General features: G+C 43.9%; 1 protein-coding gene across 3 annotated transcripts in view; it reads right to left on the reverse strand.

The window, feature by feature from the left end:
- sh3d19 (SH3 domain containing 19) overlaps positions 1-20,670 on the reverse strand; it is a 264,388-nt gene that overhangs the window by 187,017 nt on the left and 56,701 nt on the right. For all 3 annotated transcript variants that reach the window (XM_038791981.1, XM_038791983.1, XM_038791979.1), the window contains exon 2: positions 11,234-11,279. In XM_038791981.1, the coding sequence (XP_038647909.1) occupies positions 11,234-11,279 (46 nt within the window). The remainder of the gene's footprint in view (positions 1-11,233; positions 11,280-20,670) is intronic.

Consider the following 20,670-nt stretch of genomic DNA (forward strand, 5'->3'; position numbering starts at 1 on the left):
GCCACCGAGCTGCCCATTAGCCTAGAGTCCTGGAATGGAGCTAGGGGAAAGCGTGTCAGGATTTTTGATTTTAAGTACTGACTGGAAAATACAAGATTGGGCTTGACTGTGATAGTGTTCATTATTGAACAGCCTTGGATGCAGTACTAAAAAGCTGCTGGCACCCATGGGACCAAATAAAACTCAGCATTTTCAGGTGGCAAATAAAATAATTAAACAAAAGCTTATAAATATAGCCTGCATCGTCCCAGTTCAGTAATTGTTATGGTGTTTGCATGTGCAAGTTGCTCAGTAGTCCAGACAAGTTGTCATGTCGTTTTCCTATTACTCGTTTTAACCATAGGTGGCAATTCACGTGTCTCGAGTTTGATGCCCACCCAAAATGAGTATTTAAACATAACTGCCTACTACAAATGACTCAACCATTTTCAATGACTATATCTCACCAGCATACACCTTGTTTCAACTAATACTTGGTTGAACATCGACAGCAGCTGTACAGAAATCTGTAACAAAAAACATTCCACTTCCCCATCTCAAAAGAAGGAACAAAGAACCCATAACAAGAGTAAACAATAGCGTTGAATAACTCAAATAAATGTGGTTATTCTTGTGTTTTCTCTTTCATGGAATTGCATTCTGAAGAAGGTTTTTTCCAGCTGGTGGCGTTGGTGGGGAGGAGAGAGGGCAAAATCATGGGACTCTGATACTTTTGACATGGGCCAGGCTTGACCAGGGAGCACAGATTTGTTTCCCCCCCCCCCCCCCCCCCCCCCCCCCCCCCCCCACCTCCAGCCTGGTGTTGGGGAAGAGACAAATGTGGACTAGTGCTCAAATTTCTCATCTATCCATGCAAGTGATACACAAACAAAATTGCCAAGGTTGAGTTTTGTTGTAAACTTAAGAGCAATTAAGTGATTCTGAAATCTGCAAAAAAATCTCATTTTAAATTGTACATCTGTTTTTTGGCTTTATGCTTCATGAATCATTGTTTGCATGCTTCAAACATCTGTTACACATAGAATGTCTGACTGGACTATAATTCATGATTTGTCTATTGTTCACTAGCCAAGAACTATTAACTCTTAATTTTCCACAAATATTTTTAGTGCGCATTTAAACGGCTAAAGGAAATAAAGACAGGATTTGGAGTGTAGAGGAGATAGCTCTCAAATAGTTCAACATATAAATGTGTTGAGCAATGTGTCTGCATCACACAGGTCAGCAAAGTCCAGGTTCAACCGTTGATCTGTTAATGTTCAGCATGGAGGCCTAAGGGGGTAGCACTGTGGCTAGCACTGCTGTCTCGGTGCCAGGGACCCAGGTTCAATTACGGCCTTGGGTCACTGTCTGTGTGGAGTTTTCACTTTCTCCCTGTGTCTGTGTGGGTTTCCTCCGGGTGCTTCGGTTTCCTCCCACAATTCAAAGTTGTGCAGGTTAGGAGGATTGGCCATGATAAATTGCCCCTTAATGTCCAGGGGTGTGCAGATTAGGTTATGGGGTTACAGGGATAGGGTGGGGTGAACGGGGGAGTAGACATGGGTAGAGTAATTCAAAGGGTGGTGCAGACTCAATGGGCTGATTGGCCTCCTTTTGCACTGTAGCAATTTTATGATTCTAAGCATTCACAACGATTCCTGCAAGCTGGTGCGACATTGATGACAATTGAAGACTTTGACATTAAAGAGACACAGTTCAACTGTCAACTCTCATTTAATGGCTACTATAACTTTATTTTCACTGTTGTCATGACTGAACATAGTGCAAGTGCACATCATGTCATAGATTTAGATTTCTATTGTTAAGCTTTATAAATCCCGAACAGTATTTTGTTTACTAAGTGATGCATGGGCAAACAGGAGCAGTGTTGCATTAATTCAAATTTTATTTGTGCCATAGCTACCAGGAAGGTAGCTCCATGAGGTCGCCCAGTGAAGCATGTGCAGAAAGTATTTCCTTTGCTTGGCAGTATTGCAAGTTCATTTGAATACTGGCCCTTCAGCAGAAACAATAAAATATAAAGTATCTTCGAGATTCATAGCGCCAAGATGGTGGACATTCAAGTTTCTTTGCGTTGAAATTTATTCCAAAAAAATATTTTTCCCTTTTGCATATTTAATATCAATCAAAAAAGAGAGAAGCTAGAAGATAAAAAGCAGTGCTGAATATTGGCCCTTCTGGCATCTGAAAATGAACAGATTAAAAGTGCAACAGGACTCAGGCTGATCGTCACTTAAGTTGCAGCGATGGTAAACATTTTATCACTGTTATTTCAGGGGCACAAAAAAAGGCTTGAGAACACAAAAGTGCAGTTTGTAGTGATGGTGGATTTCAAAATTAATGTCAATGTGCATTTCATTTTATTGTGAAACTTGGGATTTTCCTCCGGGTGACAAATCTCCGCCTCTCCCCCCCGACAAACAGATTTTTGGCAACATTTCGTCCATTTTCTGGTATTTTGGAACCAACTTTAATTCAGGAGTAGGCACACATTTTAAGATTATTTTTAATTTTAAGAACTTTGGTAACATTTTATACGGGTCATTTTCATTTATTGCAGCTGTAATTTGAGATATGTCATGCTAACTTAAGAGCTGAACCTCTGCAAGCTTACACCAACCATAGCAAAGGGTGCAAACCTTACATTCAGAGGACAAAACCAGCTGACTATACAAACTGTTCCAATCTGCTGGCAGCCCAATGTCAGAAGGGAGATTACCCTAACTGAGGGCATATTCAATTAACTGTTTAAAAAATGAAGAAATGTAGTGACTTACAAAACTCAAGCTGTCTCCAAGTACGTTACAGAAAATTAATTTCATAACTCCAAAAAAAGTAGGTTTATTGAGACTTTACATTTTATAAAATAATGCAACAAAGTTACAAAATAATACATCACCAAAAGCGGGGGGGGGGGGGGGGTAGAGAGGAGAAAGAGAGAGAGTGAGAGAGAGAGAGAGAGGGGGAGGGGGGGGAAGAGAGAGAGTGAGAGAGAGAGAGAGAGAGAGAGAGAGAGAGAGAAAGGGAACCCGCCAGAAATGGCTTAACCCACAAGAGCACAGCATGGAACAGGAGAACAACGTCACTACTGGCTTAATACTATATGACCGAAAGCAGCCCTATATTTCCTGATACTAGACCACCTGCACCCACATGAGTCAGGATCATATTCCTCACTCCCATCCTTGCAAAAACAAAAGAAAATACATGAAAACCCAAATCTACGGGGAGCTATAAACATACTACACAACACAACCAAACCCCCAGAACGGGCCCCAGGCAGAACTACAATTATAAAGAAAGGCGGGGACTGGCAATAATAACATGTTCGGACTATGGTCAAGCCCGTAAGGCCTCCTAGGGTAGAAAAAATGGAGAAGAAGAACGAGAGAAAATAAACAACCTACCCCATCTATCCCCACCGGATGACAATACCCATCAGTGAAGAGGAGAATAGGCCACTCAATCAACAAGAGGGCGGCCCACCACCCCCAGGGTGAAACGGCAGGATATCCACCAAGACACAGAACCTGCGCATTAGAGAGACAAGGAAACAAAACCCAGTCTCCCAATAAGCCCCACTCCACACCCTTGAGAGGGACATCCCAATACCCAGGGCTAACAGAATAACAGGCACAGGATTGGGCATGGCTTAGCCCAGCACCCACCAACACATAAGGAACTATTCCCCCCGGAGCCTCCAGCACATCCCAACAACCTACACCAGCCTCAAGCCTGTACTTTGTATTCATCCAAAGATGGCCACCTGCAAAGGACCATGGGATTTATGGCCAACCCAGGACTCGGACAGATACACAGCCTATGTGTATCTAAAACACAGGTAACCAGACCGGATTGAAACCCCCAGTCGTTTGCATTTTAATGGCCCATTTTCCCAGGACAATAGAATTCCAATCAAGCAACCGGTACAGCCACAGACTGATCGGTGCCACTCCCTTACTCAGAAAGCACAACTGCCAAGGCCAATGACCGCGAGGGGCCCGCCCAGCTACCAAGACACTCGCCCCTTTATTGGCCGAAATAGAAGAGAGTGATCAGAGCCCTTTCGAACAATTGGGTCCAAGGTTAAGGACCGACCCAAAGAGCGTGAAATCCCAGAGGGATAAAAGAGAACGCAGCCATGTGTTCTGTCTCTCTTGGATCCAGCCTGTGCCCACCCAATTGCAGCAGGAACAGCCAGCCAAGTTCAAGCCCAACGATTTCTACCTGATGGATGAGCCCAGCAGAGACAGAGCCACTTTCTTAGAACCAGACAAATGAAATCCAGATAAAGGCCTTATCCATTTGCACAGTGCCGGTCGCCCTGAAGTTAAGTATAGGTTATTGTAGCTGATAGGTGTAGTTTAACTCATAGTAGATATTGTGTTTACATGTTGAGGTAACTCATGTGTGTAAATAAACCATGTTTTGAACTAACTAACTGGTTGTGTGGTCATTTGATCGATATAAGGGAAGGCTTATGGTTCACCGAGATAAATAGAAATACCCACAGTATTGGCGACGCTTTTGGGACCGAAACAGAGCAACAACTTTTCCAATCCCATCCAGGGCAACGCATCACAACAGGATGTTTATTCAAGCCCCAACCGAGCTACTGCCCGAGAAGAAAGGAAACCATCAAGGGCAGCACGGTAGCATTGTAAATAGCACAATCGCTTCACAGCTCCAGGGTCCCAGGTTCGATTCCGGCTTGGGTCACTGTCTGTGCGGAGTCTGCACATCCTCCCCGTGTGTGCGTGGGTTTCCTCCGGGTGCTCCGGTTTCCTCCCACAGTCCAAAGATGTGCGGGTTAGGTGGATTGGCCATGATAAATTGCCCTTAGTGTCCAAAATTGCCCTTAGTGTTGGGTGGGGTTGCTGGGTTGTGGGGATAGGGTGGAGGTATTGACCTTGGGTAGGGGGTGGGGTGCTCTTTCCAAGAGCCGGTACGGACTTGATGGGCCGAATGACCTCCTTCTGCACAGTAAATTCTATGTAATCAAGACACCCAATAATTAGGCACCCTGGGAGGAAGGGACGATTTTCTTCTTCTCCTGGCACAAACAGAAACCCACCCTCCTCAACCCACTGGGCCAGATCAGGATATGAACCAACAGAATGCTCACACAGAGAAGAGAAAAGGAAGAAAGAACCCCCAGAGATGAGACACCCAGCTTAGATCAAGGTGACCACGCGTGCTGAAAGAATTTCCAGAGTAACTTCCCTCCTCAACAACCCAACCACCACAATAGCCAGGAGAGGAACATGAAGAGAGGCCCAAGCAGAGGAAAGGAAAAATTCATCCTCAAGGAGGAGACAGAAATGACCCAGTCCTCCTCAGGATAAAACTCCCCAGGCCAATGAAGGATGAGGTATGGATTCTTAGTTCAAAGAATAGTGTGATGAATGTAGAAATTGTTATATGTTTTATTTTATATCTTGTATCTGCTGCAGTAATAATTTTAAAAGCCTGGTTAAGGTATATATTTGTTGCAGTAATATTATTAAAGAACCTAGGTGAGGGTATCCAGAGCTGTAATTAAGGAGCCGTAAAAGAATGAGGTAATTATTGATTATAACCACTAACAGATAAAGGGCTAATGGAATTGTGTTTTGATTTCTGGAGATTCCCTAGAGTGTAGATAATTTATGAGGAAGTGGTGTTTAGACAGCTGAGCAGGTCATGGAACCTAGTGGGATACAGATGATGTAATTAATGGGAGGAGCCAGGTCTGTATGTAGTTTTGCAGTGTGTTATAGGATTTTTAAGTTGAACAGTAGTTTTACCAAATGCTGTTAGGTTAGGAGAAATGAACTGAATCTGCTCTTGAAAGTAACTCTCTCCAAAGTCTCTAAATAGCTAATCAAGTAAACCTGAGATGTTAACTTTATTTATAAATGGCAGTTGAACTGTATTGCGTTGCTTAATTGGAGTTAGTGGCAGGTATAGATAGTAAGTTCAAGCTTTTCCTTTGGTTAAGAACTGTTTAACTGATGATCATAAAGTTATTTCTTTGATTTTAATTTGGTTAATTCTGTGTTTAAAGTAAAATTTGTTCAAACTTTGTCAGAGTCATCACTCCTGGGGTGAAGTATCTTTTCCTCACAGTTGTACAAATAGAAACATTGTTTGGAGTTCTCATCCAGTATGACAACAAACTTTGGGGCCTTAAGGATCATAAGACACAATTGCCAAAAGGGGTAAACGATGCAAAAAGCACACTTCCCATAAGTGATTCAAAATGATCTTACTAACACAGGTTACCAGGATACGGATAATAAGCAACACAGGCGATCAGGCTCACATTTCAGACTCTCCTAACTGTCAAAAGACAGCAATAATAAAAAGTCAACAATATGACCAACAGGGATTAACGATCAGAATTCCCAAAGAGTCGCAGGGAAAGTTGCAGGATAAGGACGTCTTCCATGTTGCACAAGGCGGCAAAGGGTAATGTATGATCAACGAGCACTCTCTAGGATTCCATTAATCGAAGCCTGAGACACCATCATTTACATCATGCTATTTCGCCAATCCTCAGCCGGTCCACATCCTAAGACCTGGCCGAGGTGAATGACTCGACCGGCTTGGCCATTTCAATCCCTCATGATGAGCATCAAGAACAGGACGAAATAGGACCAGTGATTGGTGGACCCTACCAACCCCTGGCTTTGTAGGCCAAGATACATTGTGTTCCATCGAATCTGATGCATCCAGCCTCCAAATCAAGATTACCAAAGCATGGCACCCAATTTGCGAACTCAATTGGGAATTTATCTCCCATCGCTCACCAAGAACCAGGCTTAGTGGGGCATCTGCCCGCCCCATCTTCCGAGCCCAGCAGGACAAATGACACACCATGTAGCAGGATTCCGACGACACAAAGACAGCCTCTAACCATGGAGTGGTCTTTGAGTGCAGGAACCCTTGCATGCGCCTCCACCGCTCTTCTCTCGATTCCCCACAATCCTCAAAACGAGCACCAATGATCTGCACCGCAGAGCTAAAATTCTCAGGTCAAGGCAACATCTTCGATGACAGCCATTATCCGTTGCACACAGCGCCACCAAGGCAAGAGCCCAGACAGCAGCAATTGCACCACTACCCAGCCGGGCCCCATCCCAGGCCACTCTGATGGCCCCAAAAAAAGAAGCTATTTTATCTCGGCTCGGTCTTGCCCAATCGGGAACTTCCAAGGACATGGCATTAGCCACTTAGCCCCAAGAAGAAAAAAGTATAAAATGAGCATCAGGATGAAATGACGGATTAAAAGACCAGCAGAGCCAGAGCTAATAAAAACGCACATCAAGTGAACCCTATTATTTTTCATTTTACGTAGCTTCAGGAGGGGCAACATGAGTCACCATCATTGAAACAGTTTCAGACTTTAGCACTAAGCATTGATAAGACAACAATAATTTGTATTCATGCTGCACCTTAAACGTACCAAAATGACCCAAAGCACTACGCACGAGCATTACAAAGCAACATTTGATGCCACGTCATCCAAGGAGATAGCAGGGCAGGCAGCCAAAATCTTGGTGAAAGAGGTGGGTTCTAAAGGACGTCTTAAAAGAGAATAATGATGGATCAATTGAAATCTGGGAAGACAGAATTAGTGGAGTGCAGATATCCCAGGGGAATGTGGGACTGAAAGCAATTACGGAAATAGGAAGTGGTGTGGTCCCCTCTGCCTGTGCGAGGTCATCACAAGGTCCAAGCTCCCACCCAGGGCCTGCCAGCTTGGCCAAGATGAGATCCTTGCCTTGCCTTCATCCAGGCTTCATCGCAGCTTGTTTTCCATCCGGGACTCACTGCAGTCCCGCGGTGGCCATGGCTCCCGGTGAGGCTGATGGGGAAAGGGGAGGTTCTGACCATTTGGTTGGCTGGCAGCTCTGTGGCGGGGCTTAAGGGGACAGATGCCCCACCCTCATTATAAAATTCAGTCTGAAGAGTGAGTTTTTTTTTTAAATCGAGGCTTGGCTCAACTAGAAACCAAGGTAGATCAGTAAGTAGGTGTGAAAAGGTACGAGTTAGGACTCAAGCAGCAGAGTTTGGATGAACTCAAGTTTATGGAGAATAGAGAGCAGGGCATCAGCCCGCATTGGATTGGGATAGTAGTAACATTTAGTTGTAACAAAGGTATGATGTGGAACTGACACCAAATAAGCTGAGGCAGTGATGGAATCATGAAATGCTGCAGAGGTGAAAATAGATAATCTTCAGAATGGTGCAGACAGGATCAAACATAATACCAGTGGCAGAGGCAACTGATGGTATAGTCACAACCTTAGCGACAAAGAAATCCATGAGCTCCTCTAAGCCGCAATCCTCCATTCTTCGGGATTCTGTTTTCCCACTGGCTGCACCCCCGCCCATGGGTTTCCCAGCAGTACGGAGTGGCTTCAATGGGAAATCCCATTGACAAGCGGAGGGAAGAGAGAATCTCTCCACCAGCGAACGGCGTGTCGCTGGGAGACATGTGGCTGGAGACATGTGACTGGATGAAATGAAATGAAAAAATGACATGAAAATCGCTTATTGTCACAAATAGGCTTCAAATGAAGTTACTGTGAAAAGTCCCTAGTCGCCACATTCCGGCGCCTGTTCGGGGAGGCTGGTACGGGAATTGAACCGTGCTGCTGGCCTGCCTTGGTCTGCTTTAAAAGCCAGCGATTTAGCCCTGTGCTAAACCAGTACCAAAGAGAGAATCCAACCCCTAATTCTTATTTGAGGTGAGAGTGGAGCATCACACCAACAGAGTATTCTATTGTCTCATTTCAAGTGCTGATCAGTTTGGTGTACAGTTCAAAATGTTCTGTTCTGAATAGCTTAACATACTTGACTAGAACATGATAGAACATAGAACATAGAACAGTACAGCACAGAACAGGCCCTTCAGCCCTCAATGTTGTGGCGAGCCATGATCACCCTACTCAAACCCACGTATCCACCCTATACCCGTAACCCAACAACCCCCCCTTAACCTTACTTTTATTAGGACACTACGGGCAATTTAGCATGGCCAATCCACCTAACCCGCACATCTTTGGACTGTGAGGGGAAACCGGAGCACCCGGAGGAAACCCACGCACACAGGGGGAGGACGTGCAGACTCCACACAGACAGTGACCCAGCCGGGAATCGAACCTGGGACCCTGGAGCTATGAAGCATTTATGCTAACCACCATGCTACCCTGCTGCCCCCAATGATGACCTGGTTTGTGCTAGGTTCTTCCTTTATATATGCCTACTACCCATTGCTTGACCTATTAAGACATTCTGTGTTTCATATAGGTCTTTTAGTTCTATGATTTCTCTCATTAACCCTCCTGATATTACTTCTGCTTTGTAATCATTTCCTATTCTTCATCTAACACTTGACAGGTTACATCTTTTATTTTCTGCTATGTGTTGGTCTGTTGTTGTATTTCTTCTCCCTTCCCCTCCTTTTTTTCCCCCCAAAAGCTGTTCATCTGTCCTAACTTCCAGTTCTTGGGAATGAGGAATAACTGAAATATCTCATCTGCCCTCTCCACAGATCCTGCCAAGCCTTTCCAATAACCTCTACAATGTCACACAGATTTCAGAGCACCAGCCCCTCCCTCCAACCAATTTGATCGATTGATACTGACATCTTCTAACTCCAGTAAAAAATGTATAATCATGAAATGAATTCAAACATTGTCAACTTAGAACGCAGACAATTGGTGGTGCATGTGTTTGCATGTTGTCGCGATTTCAATTTTCCCCTGGAATAAAGGCTCCCAGCGGCATGAAAAGAAAGAAAAACTTACATTTATATGATGCCTTTCACAAACTCCGGACATTTTAACCAGCCAAAACTTTGGAAGTGTAATCACTGTAGTAATCTAGAAATTGCTGCAGCCAAATTGTGCACAGCAAACTCCCACAACGAGGTGATAATGAGCAGATAATCTGTTTGTGTGATGTTGTTTGAGAGATAAATATTGGCACTATCGTGCAAACAAACCAAGTTTCCATGGAGACAAACAAGAACAGAATTGCCATCCATTAACATTATAAGCATGAACTTTCCATTTAATAAATGCACAATAATATTGAGCAGAAACGTCATTACCAGCCCACTCCCACACAAAGAGGTTAAAGTTGGGTGAAATGCAGTTACCCCCTGTATACTTACTGCAGTCTAAGTAGAATAATGCAACAGAATGTTTCACTAAGTGACCACAATTAATGAAACTGAGTTTCCAAATGGCAATTCATTTATAACGAGGACTATGTGAGAATATCTGTAATCGATCAGGACCCCAATGATTGGAAGAATCTACACCATCAATAATCCCTCTTTCAGTTCAGTCATATCTCTGATCTGCTCCATTGTTCTTTTTTTTAAAAAAAGTAAGAAGTCTTACAACACCAGGTTAAAGTCCAACAGGTTTGGAATCACTAGCTTTCGGAGCGTAGCTCCTTCATCAGACTACGCTCCGAAAGCTAGTGATTCCAAACAAACCTGTTGGACTTTAACCTGGGGTTGTAAGACTTCTTACTGTGCCCACCCCAGTCCAATGCCAGCATCTCCACATCATGGCCACGGTCATGGTCACCCAGGTCTAGATTCAGGTTGGGTTGGTTTAACAGAGCCACTTCCAGCAAAGTTCAAAACCTGGCGAGGGCAAAAGGTGAGATTGATGTCCAAGGCGTCTACTACTGAAGAAAATTTATTGAAGACCAATGCCTCGGCATTATAATAAACAAGTGAAAAATAAATTGCTTGCGTTTAAAGTATGGTATCTGGCTTACAGTTTAGAAAATTCCCGGCTGCCTGTTTAAACCAAATTATCTGGCCAAAAAGAAGGCTGTCTGGTCCAAAACGGAATCTGTAACAAACTTTGTTTGATTCCATTTAGCCCATTATATACATCTTTGGGATAATTCCAACTGAAATAATCTTCATTGCACATCTTCATGCTTTACTTTGCAAAAATAAATATACAATAAATACTGGAAACAGATCAAGAATCAAATTGTTCAAATTGACCTCCATTGTACTATAACAAATAATAATTTAAAAGAGAGCCCAATTCAGCAGAGTTTTTCTTTACTTAAAACTAGTTCCTAAAACAATGCTACCAATTACCACATTTCTTTCTCTGCCTAACACGCTCCAAGGGATTAGTGGAAACCAGGAGAATAACAACATATTCCATACATCCACTTCATGCTTTCCAAATAGTCACTTTTTCCTTACCTAGAGCTGCGAGATGACTGGTCTGGTTTGTTTCTATCGGAACGATCTGTAAACCACAAAAAAAAGGGTCATTTTGGAGTCATGTAATTTACATTTTTCAATTCAAACAGATTATTTTGTGTGACGAACTGTGGGATACAGTACGCAGACAAGTGGTTTAAAACCAATAAATATCTTGTTAATTAGCCCATGTTTGTGGAAGGTGTACCGTGAAAACCTATTACTGTCAGACTCGAGCACGACCACTGGTTTTTAAACTTGACAAGAAATATATCTGCAAATATTAAAATTTGATGATTTGCCCATTAGTATCTGGAAAATGGGTGAAATAGTTTTATCTCTCCCTTACCCCGCAGTTCACTCACTCACCACCTCATGCAATGATGAGTCTTGTTTATATTTTCAATTATCAGCATAATGTAGATGATAATTATGACACTTCTGTTTGTATTCAAAATTCATCTTATTTGTTTTGGGTTTTTTTTTTAAAAGCTTTATTCAAATTAAGATGTGGAAATATGCCGCATTACGTTCTTTCCAGTTTATAGAGTATCCATAATACGAACATCAACTAAAGTTGCAATAAGTTTGTGCTCAGTATATATATTTTTTTCTTTCTTTCTGTCCGCCTCACTTATGTACATGCACGCACAATGAGGGAGAATCTCTGAGCCCCGCGCCGGGCCGGAGAATCGGCACCATTCCCGTTGGCGTGTTTGGCGCAGCGCCGGCCGCGGGCCGCTGGAATCGCCGATTCTCCGGCCTGGATGGGCCGAGCGGCCGCGCCGATACAACAGAGTCCCGCCGGCGCCGTTCGCCCCTGGTCGCTGCCGGCGGGAACTCTTGCTGGCGGGGGGTGTGGAGGGGGGATCCTTCACCCGGGGGTGGGGGGCCTCCGATTGGGCTTGGCCCGCGATCAGTGCCCACCGATCAGCGGGTCGGCCACTCCCCCCCCCCCCCCCCGGGCCTACTACCTGGCGCGGCCAACCCCTGAACACCGACCCCATGTTGGTCGAGGCCGGCGCGCTAAGTAAGTTCCCCGTGCATGCGCAGGTTGGCGCAGTCCAACCCGGGCACTGTTCGCGCTGTCGTGAAATGCGATGGCGCGAACACTTGGGCCCAATATTGGAGAATCGCCCCCAATGTATTAAATAACAATCAGTAAAGCCTTTGGAAATTTGTCCTCCAGTTTCTCTACAAATAATTTTGAAATACAGTCACACAGAGTTTATCATACAAAAGCATTCCACCATTTACAGTTTACAAGTTACAGATGCACCATGGGAAATAGTACAAATTGAACATACTCTGTGGGCTCTACCTTCAACTAGTCACTGTTCTGAGCTTTGGGAGAGGCAGAGGCCTTCAACTGAAACCTTTGATGAAGGTTACGAAAGACAAACATTTCAATTGATAAACAATCAGGTTACTGCAAAACTGTATCATTTTTCAATTCTTTTGTTTGTGAAAGTTTGATGCTCAGAAAATTGTACCGTATGACTTGTCCGATTCATCAACAGCTATGGTGAAATGTTTACAGATAGTTCTTCCATTATAAAATGCCTACAGTATAAACGTATACTCAGAAAATTTCCAGCACAAAAATCATTATAGGAACATTTCTACAATATAGCTATGTTGACACATCGATTGTGGAATATTATAGTGGCATCATGGTGAACTCCAACCATTTTCATTCATGATCTTCGAGTAATACAAAAACTATGTATTGGAACAATGCCATTACGTATGGTTTATAACATGTATCATGTGCAGACTAATTTAGTTTCAACTCAGAATATAAATTAATTAATTAAAGATGAAATAACTTCCACAATGACAATTTTTATGTCGAGACATAAATAAAATTAATAGTGAACAAACTGAAAAATCTCAGTAATTCCCACTGTCAATATACCAGTGATGTGATATAAAAAGCCAGTAATTAGGCTGGGAATCAGATTCCAGATGCGGCTTAACCACCACGTTGCACCCGATGCAGATCTGGGAATGCCGGTTAAATAGCGGTAAAAGGCCAAAATCGAGATGCGCGCTGGGTGCGAAGTGGTTTGCTGTCTAACCAGCCCGTCCAGATGGTGAGTTCCAGATCATGCCCAAATATGATGAGCAGATCAATAACCCCAATGTGCATTAATTTTCATCTCATTAGGGAGATTGAAGTCGAATGCAATGGCCTACCGGAATTAACCGGCCCTGCAGCGAAAAATCACACAGCTGTCCTTTAGTACTCCTTCTTAAAAGCATGAAGCTGCGCAATGGCAGCTGAGGGGAACTGAGGAGGTAAGAAGCCATTTCCGTTTTCCGGCATGCAGCTCAACCCCCTCATGGGGGTTGGGCTTGAAAGGTGGCTGAAGTGTTCCAGGTCGGAGGTAGCCCTGGGCCCGGTTTGGGGGGGGGGGGGACTATTTTGTCCTCGAGGCCTTCAAGTAATCTATAAACATTGTGGATACCCATAACAGGGGCAACTACAACGGCTGCCTGACATCCTACCAATTCCAGGACAGAGTCCTGTTCTTGGTTATATGCTGACGACCACATTAACTCTCTTTGACTGTGAGCAGCCTCAAGCTTCACAGCTGAAGGCTATTGCTGATAAGGAATAGGCCTTGTGAGCTATAAGAGCACTTCACAGCTGCAGGCATGTTTGCTGCTTGCTCCTACATGTAGTTGCAAATGCCTGGAGGCTGCTGTTGCTGTTTCCTTCCTTTCCTGTAGCTAGAAAGAAGAACAATTATTTCTCAGTTGCCTGGGTCCTGGAACACCGGGCTGCGGGGGGGAGAGAGAGGAGGAGGAGGAGGAAATGTAAGAGTTCAGAAGGCAATCCAGCTTGAAACAAACAGTGGGACCTGGTGCACAACATTGATCCAACTGGGCCACCTGGTAACGTCATTGAAGAAATGCTTTCACAGATTGTTGATGCTTTTGTTGCTGGCATAGTGAATGCTGCATTCAACTGGCACGTCACTGCGGGTTAAACACGCCGGAATCCAAAGAGGTGCAACTGCACCTTGAGCGCCAGTGGAATATGTGGATATCAGGATTTAATTCCAGCGAGATTAGACCGTGTAGGAGGGCATGCACAACTGCGGCTCCTGGACGGAGAATAGCACTGATACGTAGAACAAGTAACACTTGATGAACAGATCATTTCTGCGACAAAATTCTGGACACGATCACACAGTCTCAGGCTTATCCTCCTTTTCTTTTTTATAAATAAATTTAGAGTACCCAATTAGTTTTTCCAATTAAGGGGCAATTTAGCGTGGCCAATTCACCTAACCTGCACATCTTTTGGGTTGTGGGGGCGAAACCCACGCAGACACGGGGAGAATGTGCAAACTCCACACGGACAGTGACCCAGAGCCGGGATTCGAACCCGGGTCCTCAGCGCCGTAGGCAGCAATGCTAACCACTGTGTCACCGTGCTGCCCTATCCTCCATTTCTGTTAGAAGAACTTGCGAGGTGTAATACCCTGTGTTTGGTTTTCTTGTGAAAATTAACTGCTATAGCTTTGTATTAGTACCAATATGGAACAGTGACATTTCCTTGTTCTTTAATGGTTAATTGATTTTTAAATCTTTGTTCTGTTGACTGCTTGATAAACTGCTAAAGAGGTGCTGCAGGTTGAGCTTGCTGATTGCTCCTGCTGGTAGCTGCAAATGCCTGAAGTCCATGAGTTTGTTTGTTTCTGCCTCGGTGGCCTGACGTAAGGAAAGGGAAGATGTAAAATGACCAGCTGCCAGCACTGGGGAAGAGGTGCTTTTTCTCTCTTCTGGTGTGCTCTGCATCGGTGTGACTTTCCACTGAGAGTCTACTGCTAGGAGGTGCGGGAGGGGAAGAGAGAGGCGGATTCATCCAAATGCAGCTGCAGCTGTCTGGAGCCTATGTGTTAGTAATCCTGGAATGGTCCTCGAAAATGTCAGGGATCTCAGAGTGTCCCAGGATGTAGTGGTCATGTACAATCCCTGTGAAAGGTGCTTCCCATAGGACGAAGCCTAGCCCGCCAGCTCATCGCTTCCCCACCACCATTCGCTTCCTTCCCCACCCACATGCCTCAAACCACCTCTCCTCCTTCCCCCCCTCCCCCAACTATCCTGTTCTATCCTTGTCAGTGGGATAATATACAAGGCAGGAGAGTGATGTTAACTCACTGTGAGATGAGCTCTGGTGCTCCTTAGTTTCTGTCAAATTCTGACTCCTGTATTTCTGCTGACAGTGCGCTCACACCCTCTGAATGGGGTCTACACATCGGGGCATTTAATCTCGGAGCACTGTACATGGGGGGGGGGGGGGGTGCAAAATGTGGGGTCTCTGTCTCTACAGATGATGTACCTCCTTCTGACCAGCCTAGTTATTAAATGTCGATGACCTTTGTACAGCTACCTTTGGAGTTGGGGTGTAGAGTCCTCAGGAGTTGTTAGTGGCTCCTCACAGATAATATGGTGAGAGTTTTCAAAAAAATTGCCCAAGTATTATCTTTTGTTTAGAGGTCACAGGCAGACATAGGTTCAGCTATTTTAAAGGTCTTTGTTCACAGTTTTAAATTTTTAGTAAGAAGGCTTACAACACCAGGTTAGAGTCCAACACATTTGTTTCAAACACTAGCTTTCGGAGCACTGCTCCTTCCTCAGGTGAATGAAGAGGTACGTCACATGTGTTTGAAGCAAACATGTTGGACTCTAACCTGGTGTTGTAAGACTTCTTACTGTGCTCACCCCAGTCCAACGCTGGCATCTCCACATCTCAAATTTTTAGCAATAGCAATGCACATATTTTATAAAAATATATAGTGTGAGGTTTTAGTCCCTCACCTATTATTGGTGTGATACTGGGATGATATATACCATTAGAGGCACCATAATCTGCTTCAGTGTTCCTTGGCTGCAAAGATCAAACTTAGCCACGTCCTAAACTCAAACATTGTAGTTACTGAGCCTACAATAACTTTTTGATCCAGAATCATCAGAGCTTTAAGTAATTCAAAAGAGACTGCCTGTCAGAAGTTAATCTGAAGAGACAATTTGAAACGGTGGTGATCTTTGAACTGGAAGCAGTATAGAAAGGAATTTTTTAAAGCTCTTTGAAATGTCTGTGGAATCTGTTTTAAATAATATTTGAAAAGGAATTTTAAGAGTTTGCATCAAGTCTAAAAGGAATCAATTATAATTTTCTTGGATTATCAGAAATACTGGTCCATGTGACCTGGTGACCCTTGATTGGAGACTGGACCAACAGAAAGGAAATTAATTCCAAACGCCATGCTGCCAGACATAACGGAGAGCTACAGGCAAAGGAGAGCTACAGCAAAGGGGGGGAAGCAGATAAGGTGTTTTTACAAGGAGCTGTATTCACGTAAAACAATTAACTAGGTCAAGAAACTGAAGGCAGTGTTAGAGCAGGGATTGTGAATTGGAAACTGTTTGAGCTACTGCGTTTAAACGGAGCTGATCAGGCTGTTTAATGGAGTTTATTAAAGGAGTCAGATAAAGGAGTCTCTGGATAATCTGTATCATCAAGCCTGTCATGAACCTAGCTAAGGTGATTCGACAGGTTTGCTGATCTTCTGACAACTGTCGCTGGGGCCCTCAGATAGAATACAGCTGCCAGTCAATGTGACTCGAGGGTCAAGTCGATTGAGTGGGAAAGTAAGAGATCTTACTTTCCCATTACTTTCCCAGATCTGCGGCGCCAATTTTTGCGGGGAGTGATGAGAGATGTACCTCATATTTTCCCTGTATTGTCTATTTAAAGGTAGGTAAATGTACCCTTTTATTTGAAATATTAGTTCCCGTTATTTCATGTTTATGTTGTGTTAGCAATTACCAAATGTTTTGTTAAAAATTACCAAAAATGCAATCTTGCAGTAAAAGAGGCCAATATACATTTATCTTTTTTGTTTTTGCAATTTTCTTCCAACAGTCCAATTATTAACAGATTTTGTAATTTGACATTCTTCTTTATGGCAAGAAACGCTACCTTATATGATTCTCCGCTTGCTCAGGTCAAGAAGGGCTAACGCAAACTGGCTTGCAATCTTTTTGCTGGACTAAACACTGTTTTAAACTATGCTACCAAACCTTTTGAACTGGTAGGTATTTCATAGATTAAGGTTTTAGAGACTGAGGTAATAAGTGAAGTTATTGAAGGTTCAAGAACAATGAGAACATGTTACTTAACCTTCGAAATTTGAGGCTGGATCTTCTGCGCTCTCTGGTATGGAGCTCGGAGGTGGGAAGAGGATAAATAATGAGGAGGATAGTGGCATACTGGAACCCCACCACCTTCCCAATGCAGCTAGCATCAGGTTCTGGGTGAAAAAGCATGAGCCACTCAGCTCCTTGTTGTGAAGCCCACTACACCATTCTCCCCACGATTCTCACCCTGTAAAACTCCCGATCCACATTGCTTACCTGGGTCGCTCAACAATCTTGGGAATCCAGTAGATGTTATACCCTACAGCAGGCACCTGCTCTCCTATGGTGCTGCTGAGCACAAGAACAAGCTGCCAGCCTCTGAATGGCTGTAACTTGAGTAGGCAAGGCCTCTGTCCCCAGGGTTATCAGGGGAAAGCCCGCTGCTGCCGGATCGCTAGCTGGCAGTCAAGACCCCGACACCTCAACACGATTCCACTCTATGGGAGAAATTCTCCATTTGGGAGGCTAAGTGTTGAACTGTGTGCGGTTCGTATTCCCATTGGGGGTGCTAATTGCAGAGCAATTCAGGGCATGCTAATAGGCCAGCACTCTGCTGGCATGAATCCCGAGCAATTCCAGACTCAACGGGTGTTCTAACTGCTGGAGCCAGATTTAGCGCTAAAGAGCCTGGCAGGTGGAGCGGTTTTTCAGTGCTCCACTTATCACACACTCACTGCAGCTATCAAGGTGACTCCGAGTAAAGATGCCCCCCCCCCCCCACCCCAACGTCAGGAGTCCAAGGTGGATCCACATCTCCATGCCAGTGAGGAACGGATGGACATCCTATTCCCCAGGATGGGCCGGAGATTTAAAGCCTGCCCTCCTGAACACTGCCTAGGAGGTGGTGGCAGAGGCAGTTAGTGCTGTCTGCCTCAGCAGGATGAGGCAGCTGGTGATCTGGAGGGGTAGCGGTGACTAGTGAGCCCTCTGCCCTAAGGGGGGCAGAGAACCAGAGTTCCAAAGGCTATGGTGCAGGTGCCCTCTGGTTGGGGTGAGCTCTACTGATCCCTTGCCTCCTACAGACATGCTCAATATATGGAAGCTGACTATTTATGATGTATGCTTACACACTTGCACACTTGTTGGAGCTCTGTCTTTTCGAGGACTGTTGCATTTAGGATTTGGTCCTACCAGGTGTCATGCCAAATAAATGCATGTCATATTTTTACTACTTTTAAAATATGAATTTTATCCAGTATGGAATCTTTTGGAATAGACTTTTCTTTTGCAGCATATGGTATCCATTTGAAAAGATGGCCACTGAAAGTCATCTGATCTGATGTGCAAACTTGAAAACTGCCATTTTCTCCCACAAGGACAAACTGATGCATTCCAGACTAAGGGATGTCAACTCTTGTCAGTCCAAAGATGTGCAGGTTAGGTTGATTTGCCATGATAAATTGCCCTTAGTGTCCGGGGATGTGCAGGTTAGGTTATGGAGTTAAGTGGATAGGGTGTGTCATGTGAGAGTACCTTTAAGAAATGGATGTTTAAGCAATGTACCTTTAAGAAATGGAGCAGCTCATATTACTGAAGTGATGTCAGAGGGTGGGGGGAGCTGAGCTGAGCTCACTTCTGCTTTTTGGGAGTTTTGGTTTCAGTTTGAGAGAGCAGCTGAAAAGTGCCTGGCTGGTTTGCTGAGAGCTGCAAGAAGAAAAGAGCTTGGGTCTGTCTGTGTTTGCAGTGAGCTGGATCTGCTGTGATCAATGCCAGGAAAGACTTTCTCTGAATCATTTGGGTGATTTAAACTCATAATAGTAATGTCTTTAACCTGATGTGTTTCTGTTTAAAGGTGTTAAGTCTTTTGGAGATTTGAAGGAACATTTTGAGGGATTATTTAGTGTTGTATTATTTTCGGGGTTATCTTTGAAGTAAGGGGGTGTTGAGTGATCCAATGTTTATTTAAAAGGTTAAGTTGAATTCATGGAACAAACATTGTTTTATGTTTAAAAACCCACGTGTCCATAATTGTAATACCACACCTGGAGACCAAGCTGTGTGCTTCAAAAGCAACAATACATTAAAAGGAGAGGTTGGTTGAACTCCATGATACATTTTGGGGTTCGGAAAACGCCGCTCCCATAACAGGTGGGATACGGAGTTACCTGGGTATGGTGCTCTTTGGGGTGTTGGTGCAGACTCAAATGGGCTGAAGGGCCTCCGTTTGCACTGTTGAGATTTTATGAACTACCCATATCCTGAGACCATCCAAAAGACATTCCTGAGTTGAATGCGTCTTTCTGAAACAAAGACAGTGATTTTTCTCAATCTTTCTCGGGATAAACGTCTTCTAAATCTTTGTTTATCTGGAATAAACCAGATTGTGTGGCTAATGAACCTAGGACCAACACCATATTTGAAGAGGTAACTGTGAGAAACCACATGGTATGGCAGCTTTGTTGGTCTCCCTTTTAATCTTTAAGCATTGTCTGCTGAAAGACACAGCAGCAGCAAAAAGGATACTAATATCTCGGCCTCAGGAATTAGAGACTGTAACACCACAAGGTCGCCAAGCTGGTTACTTTTTGGGTCCACCAATGCAACAAATTGACATCCTGGTAACAAGACTACAAGCAACTAACTTTGTGATCTGCAAAGAGTCCAGCTTTTTGAGAGAATCTAGAAAACCACTTTGGCACGTGGCCAGTGGCGACAGCAGCTTGGTAACAGGTGCCAACGTCGAAAACAGCAACCCGCAACTACACTTGGTAGCTTCATATGCAGCACTCGTGGTAGAACCTCTATCTCAAGGATTGGTCTTCACAGCAAAAGTGCAACAAAGGAAAACACTCCAACTAAATGGATTGCTTGTTGTACGTCCATCATCTTTCACAGATGGAAGGATACCAACAGCCACAACAATGCCAAACAATAATGGGTTTGATGCTAACATGCCTATTATGTATTTCCATTTCTTGTTTTTTTAATTCTGAAATTCAGCATTTGTAGCTCTTACTTCATTTTGTTAGAATATGCAATTCTCAATTTGCAAGTACTCTATAAATCAAATGGGCGTGTCAGTAAACCAGACTCAATGTTAATTGATAATGAAATCTAGCTCTGTGTCACAGGAGGCCCCTATTAATTGAAATTGAATGAGGCCAGCTACTATTAGCTTACATTTGAACTGTAGAGGTTAGATAGAATCTTTCTCAAACCCACTTCTCTCTGTAATGTAGCAGGAGTGGCTGAATTCAGAATTACTTCTATTGTCTAGCTAT

This window comes from Scyliorhinus canicula, chromosome 3 (genome assembly GCF_902713615.1).
Source record: "Scyliorhinus canicula chromosome 3, sScyCan1.1, whole genome shotgun sequence".
In the NCBI taxonomy this organism is placed as follows: domain Eukaryota; kingdom Metazoa; phylum Chordata; class Chondrichthyes; order Carcharhiniformes; family Scyliorhinidae; genus Scyliorhinus; species Scyliorhinus canicula.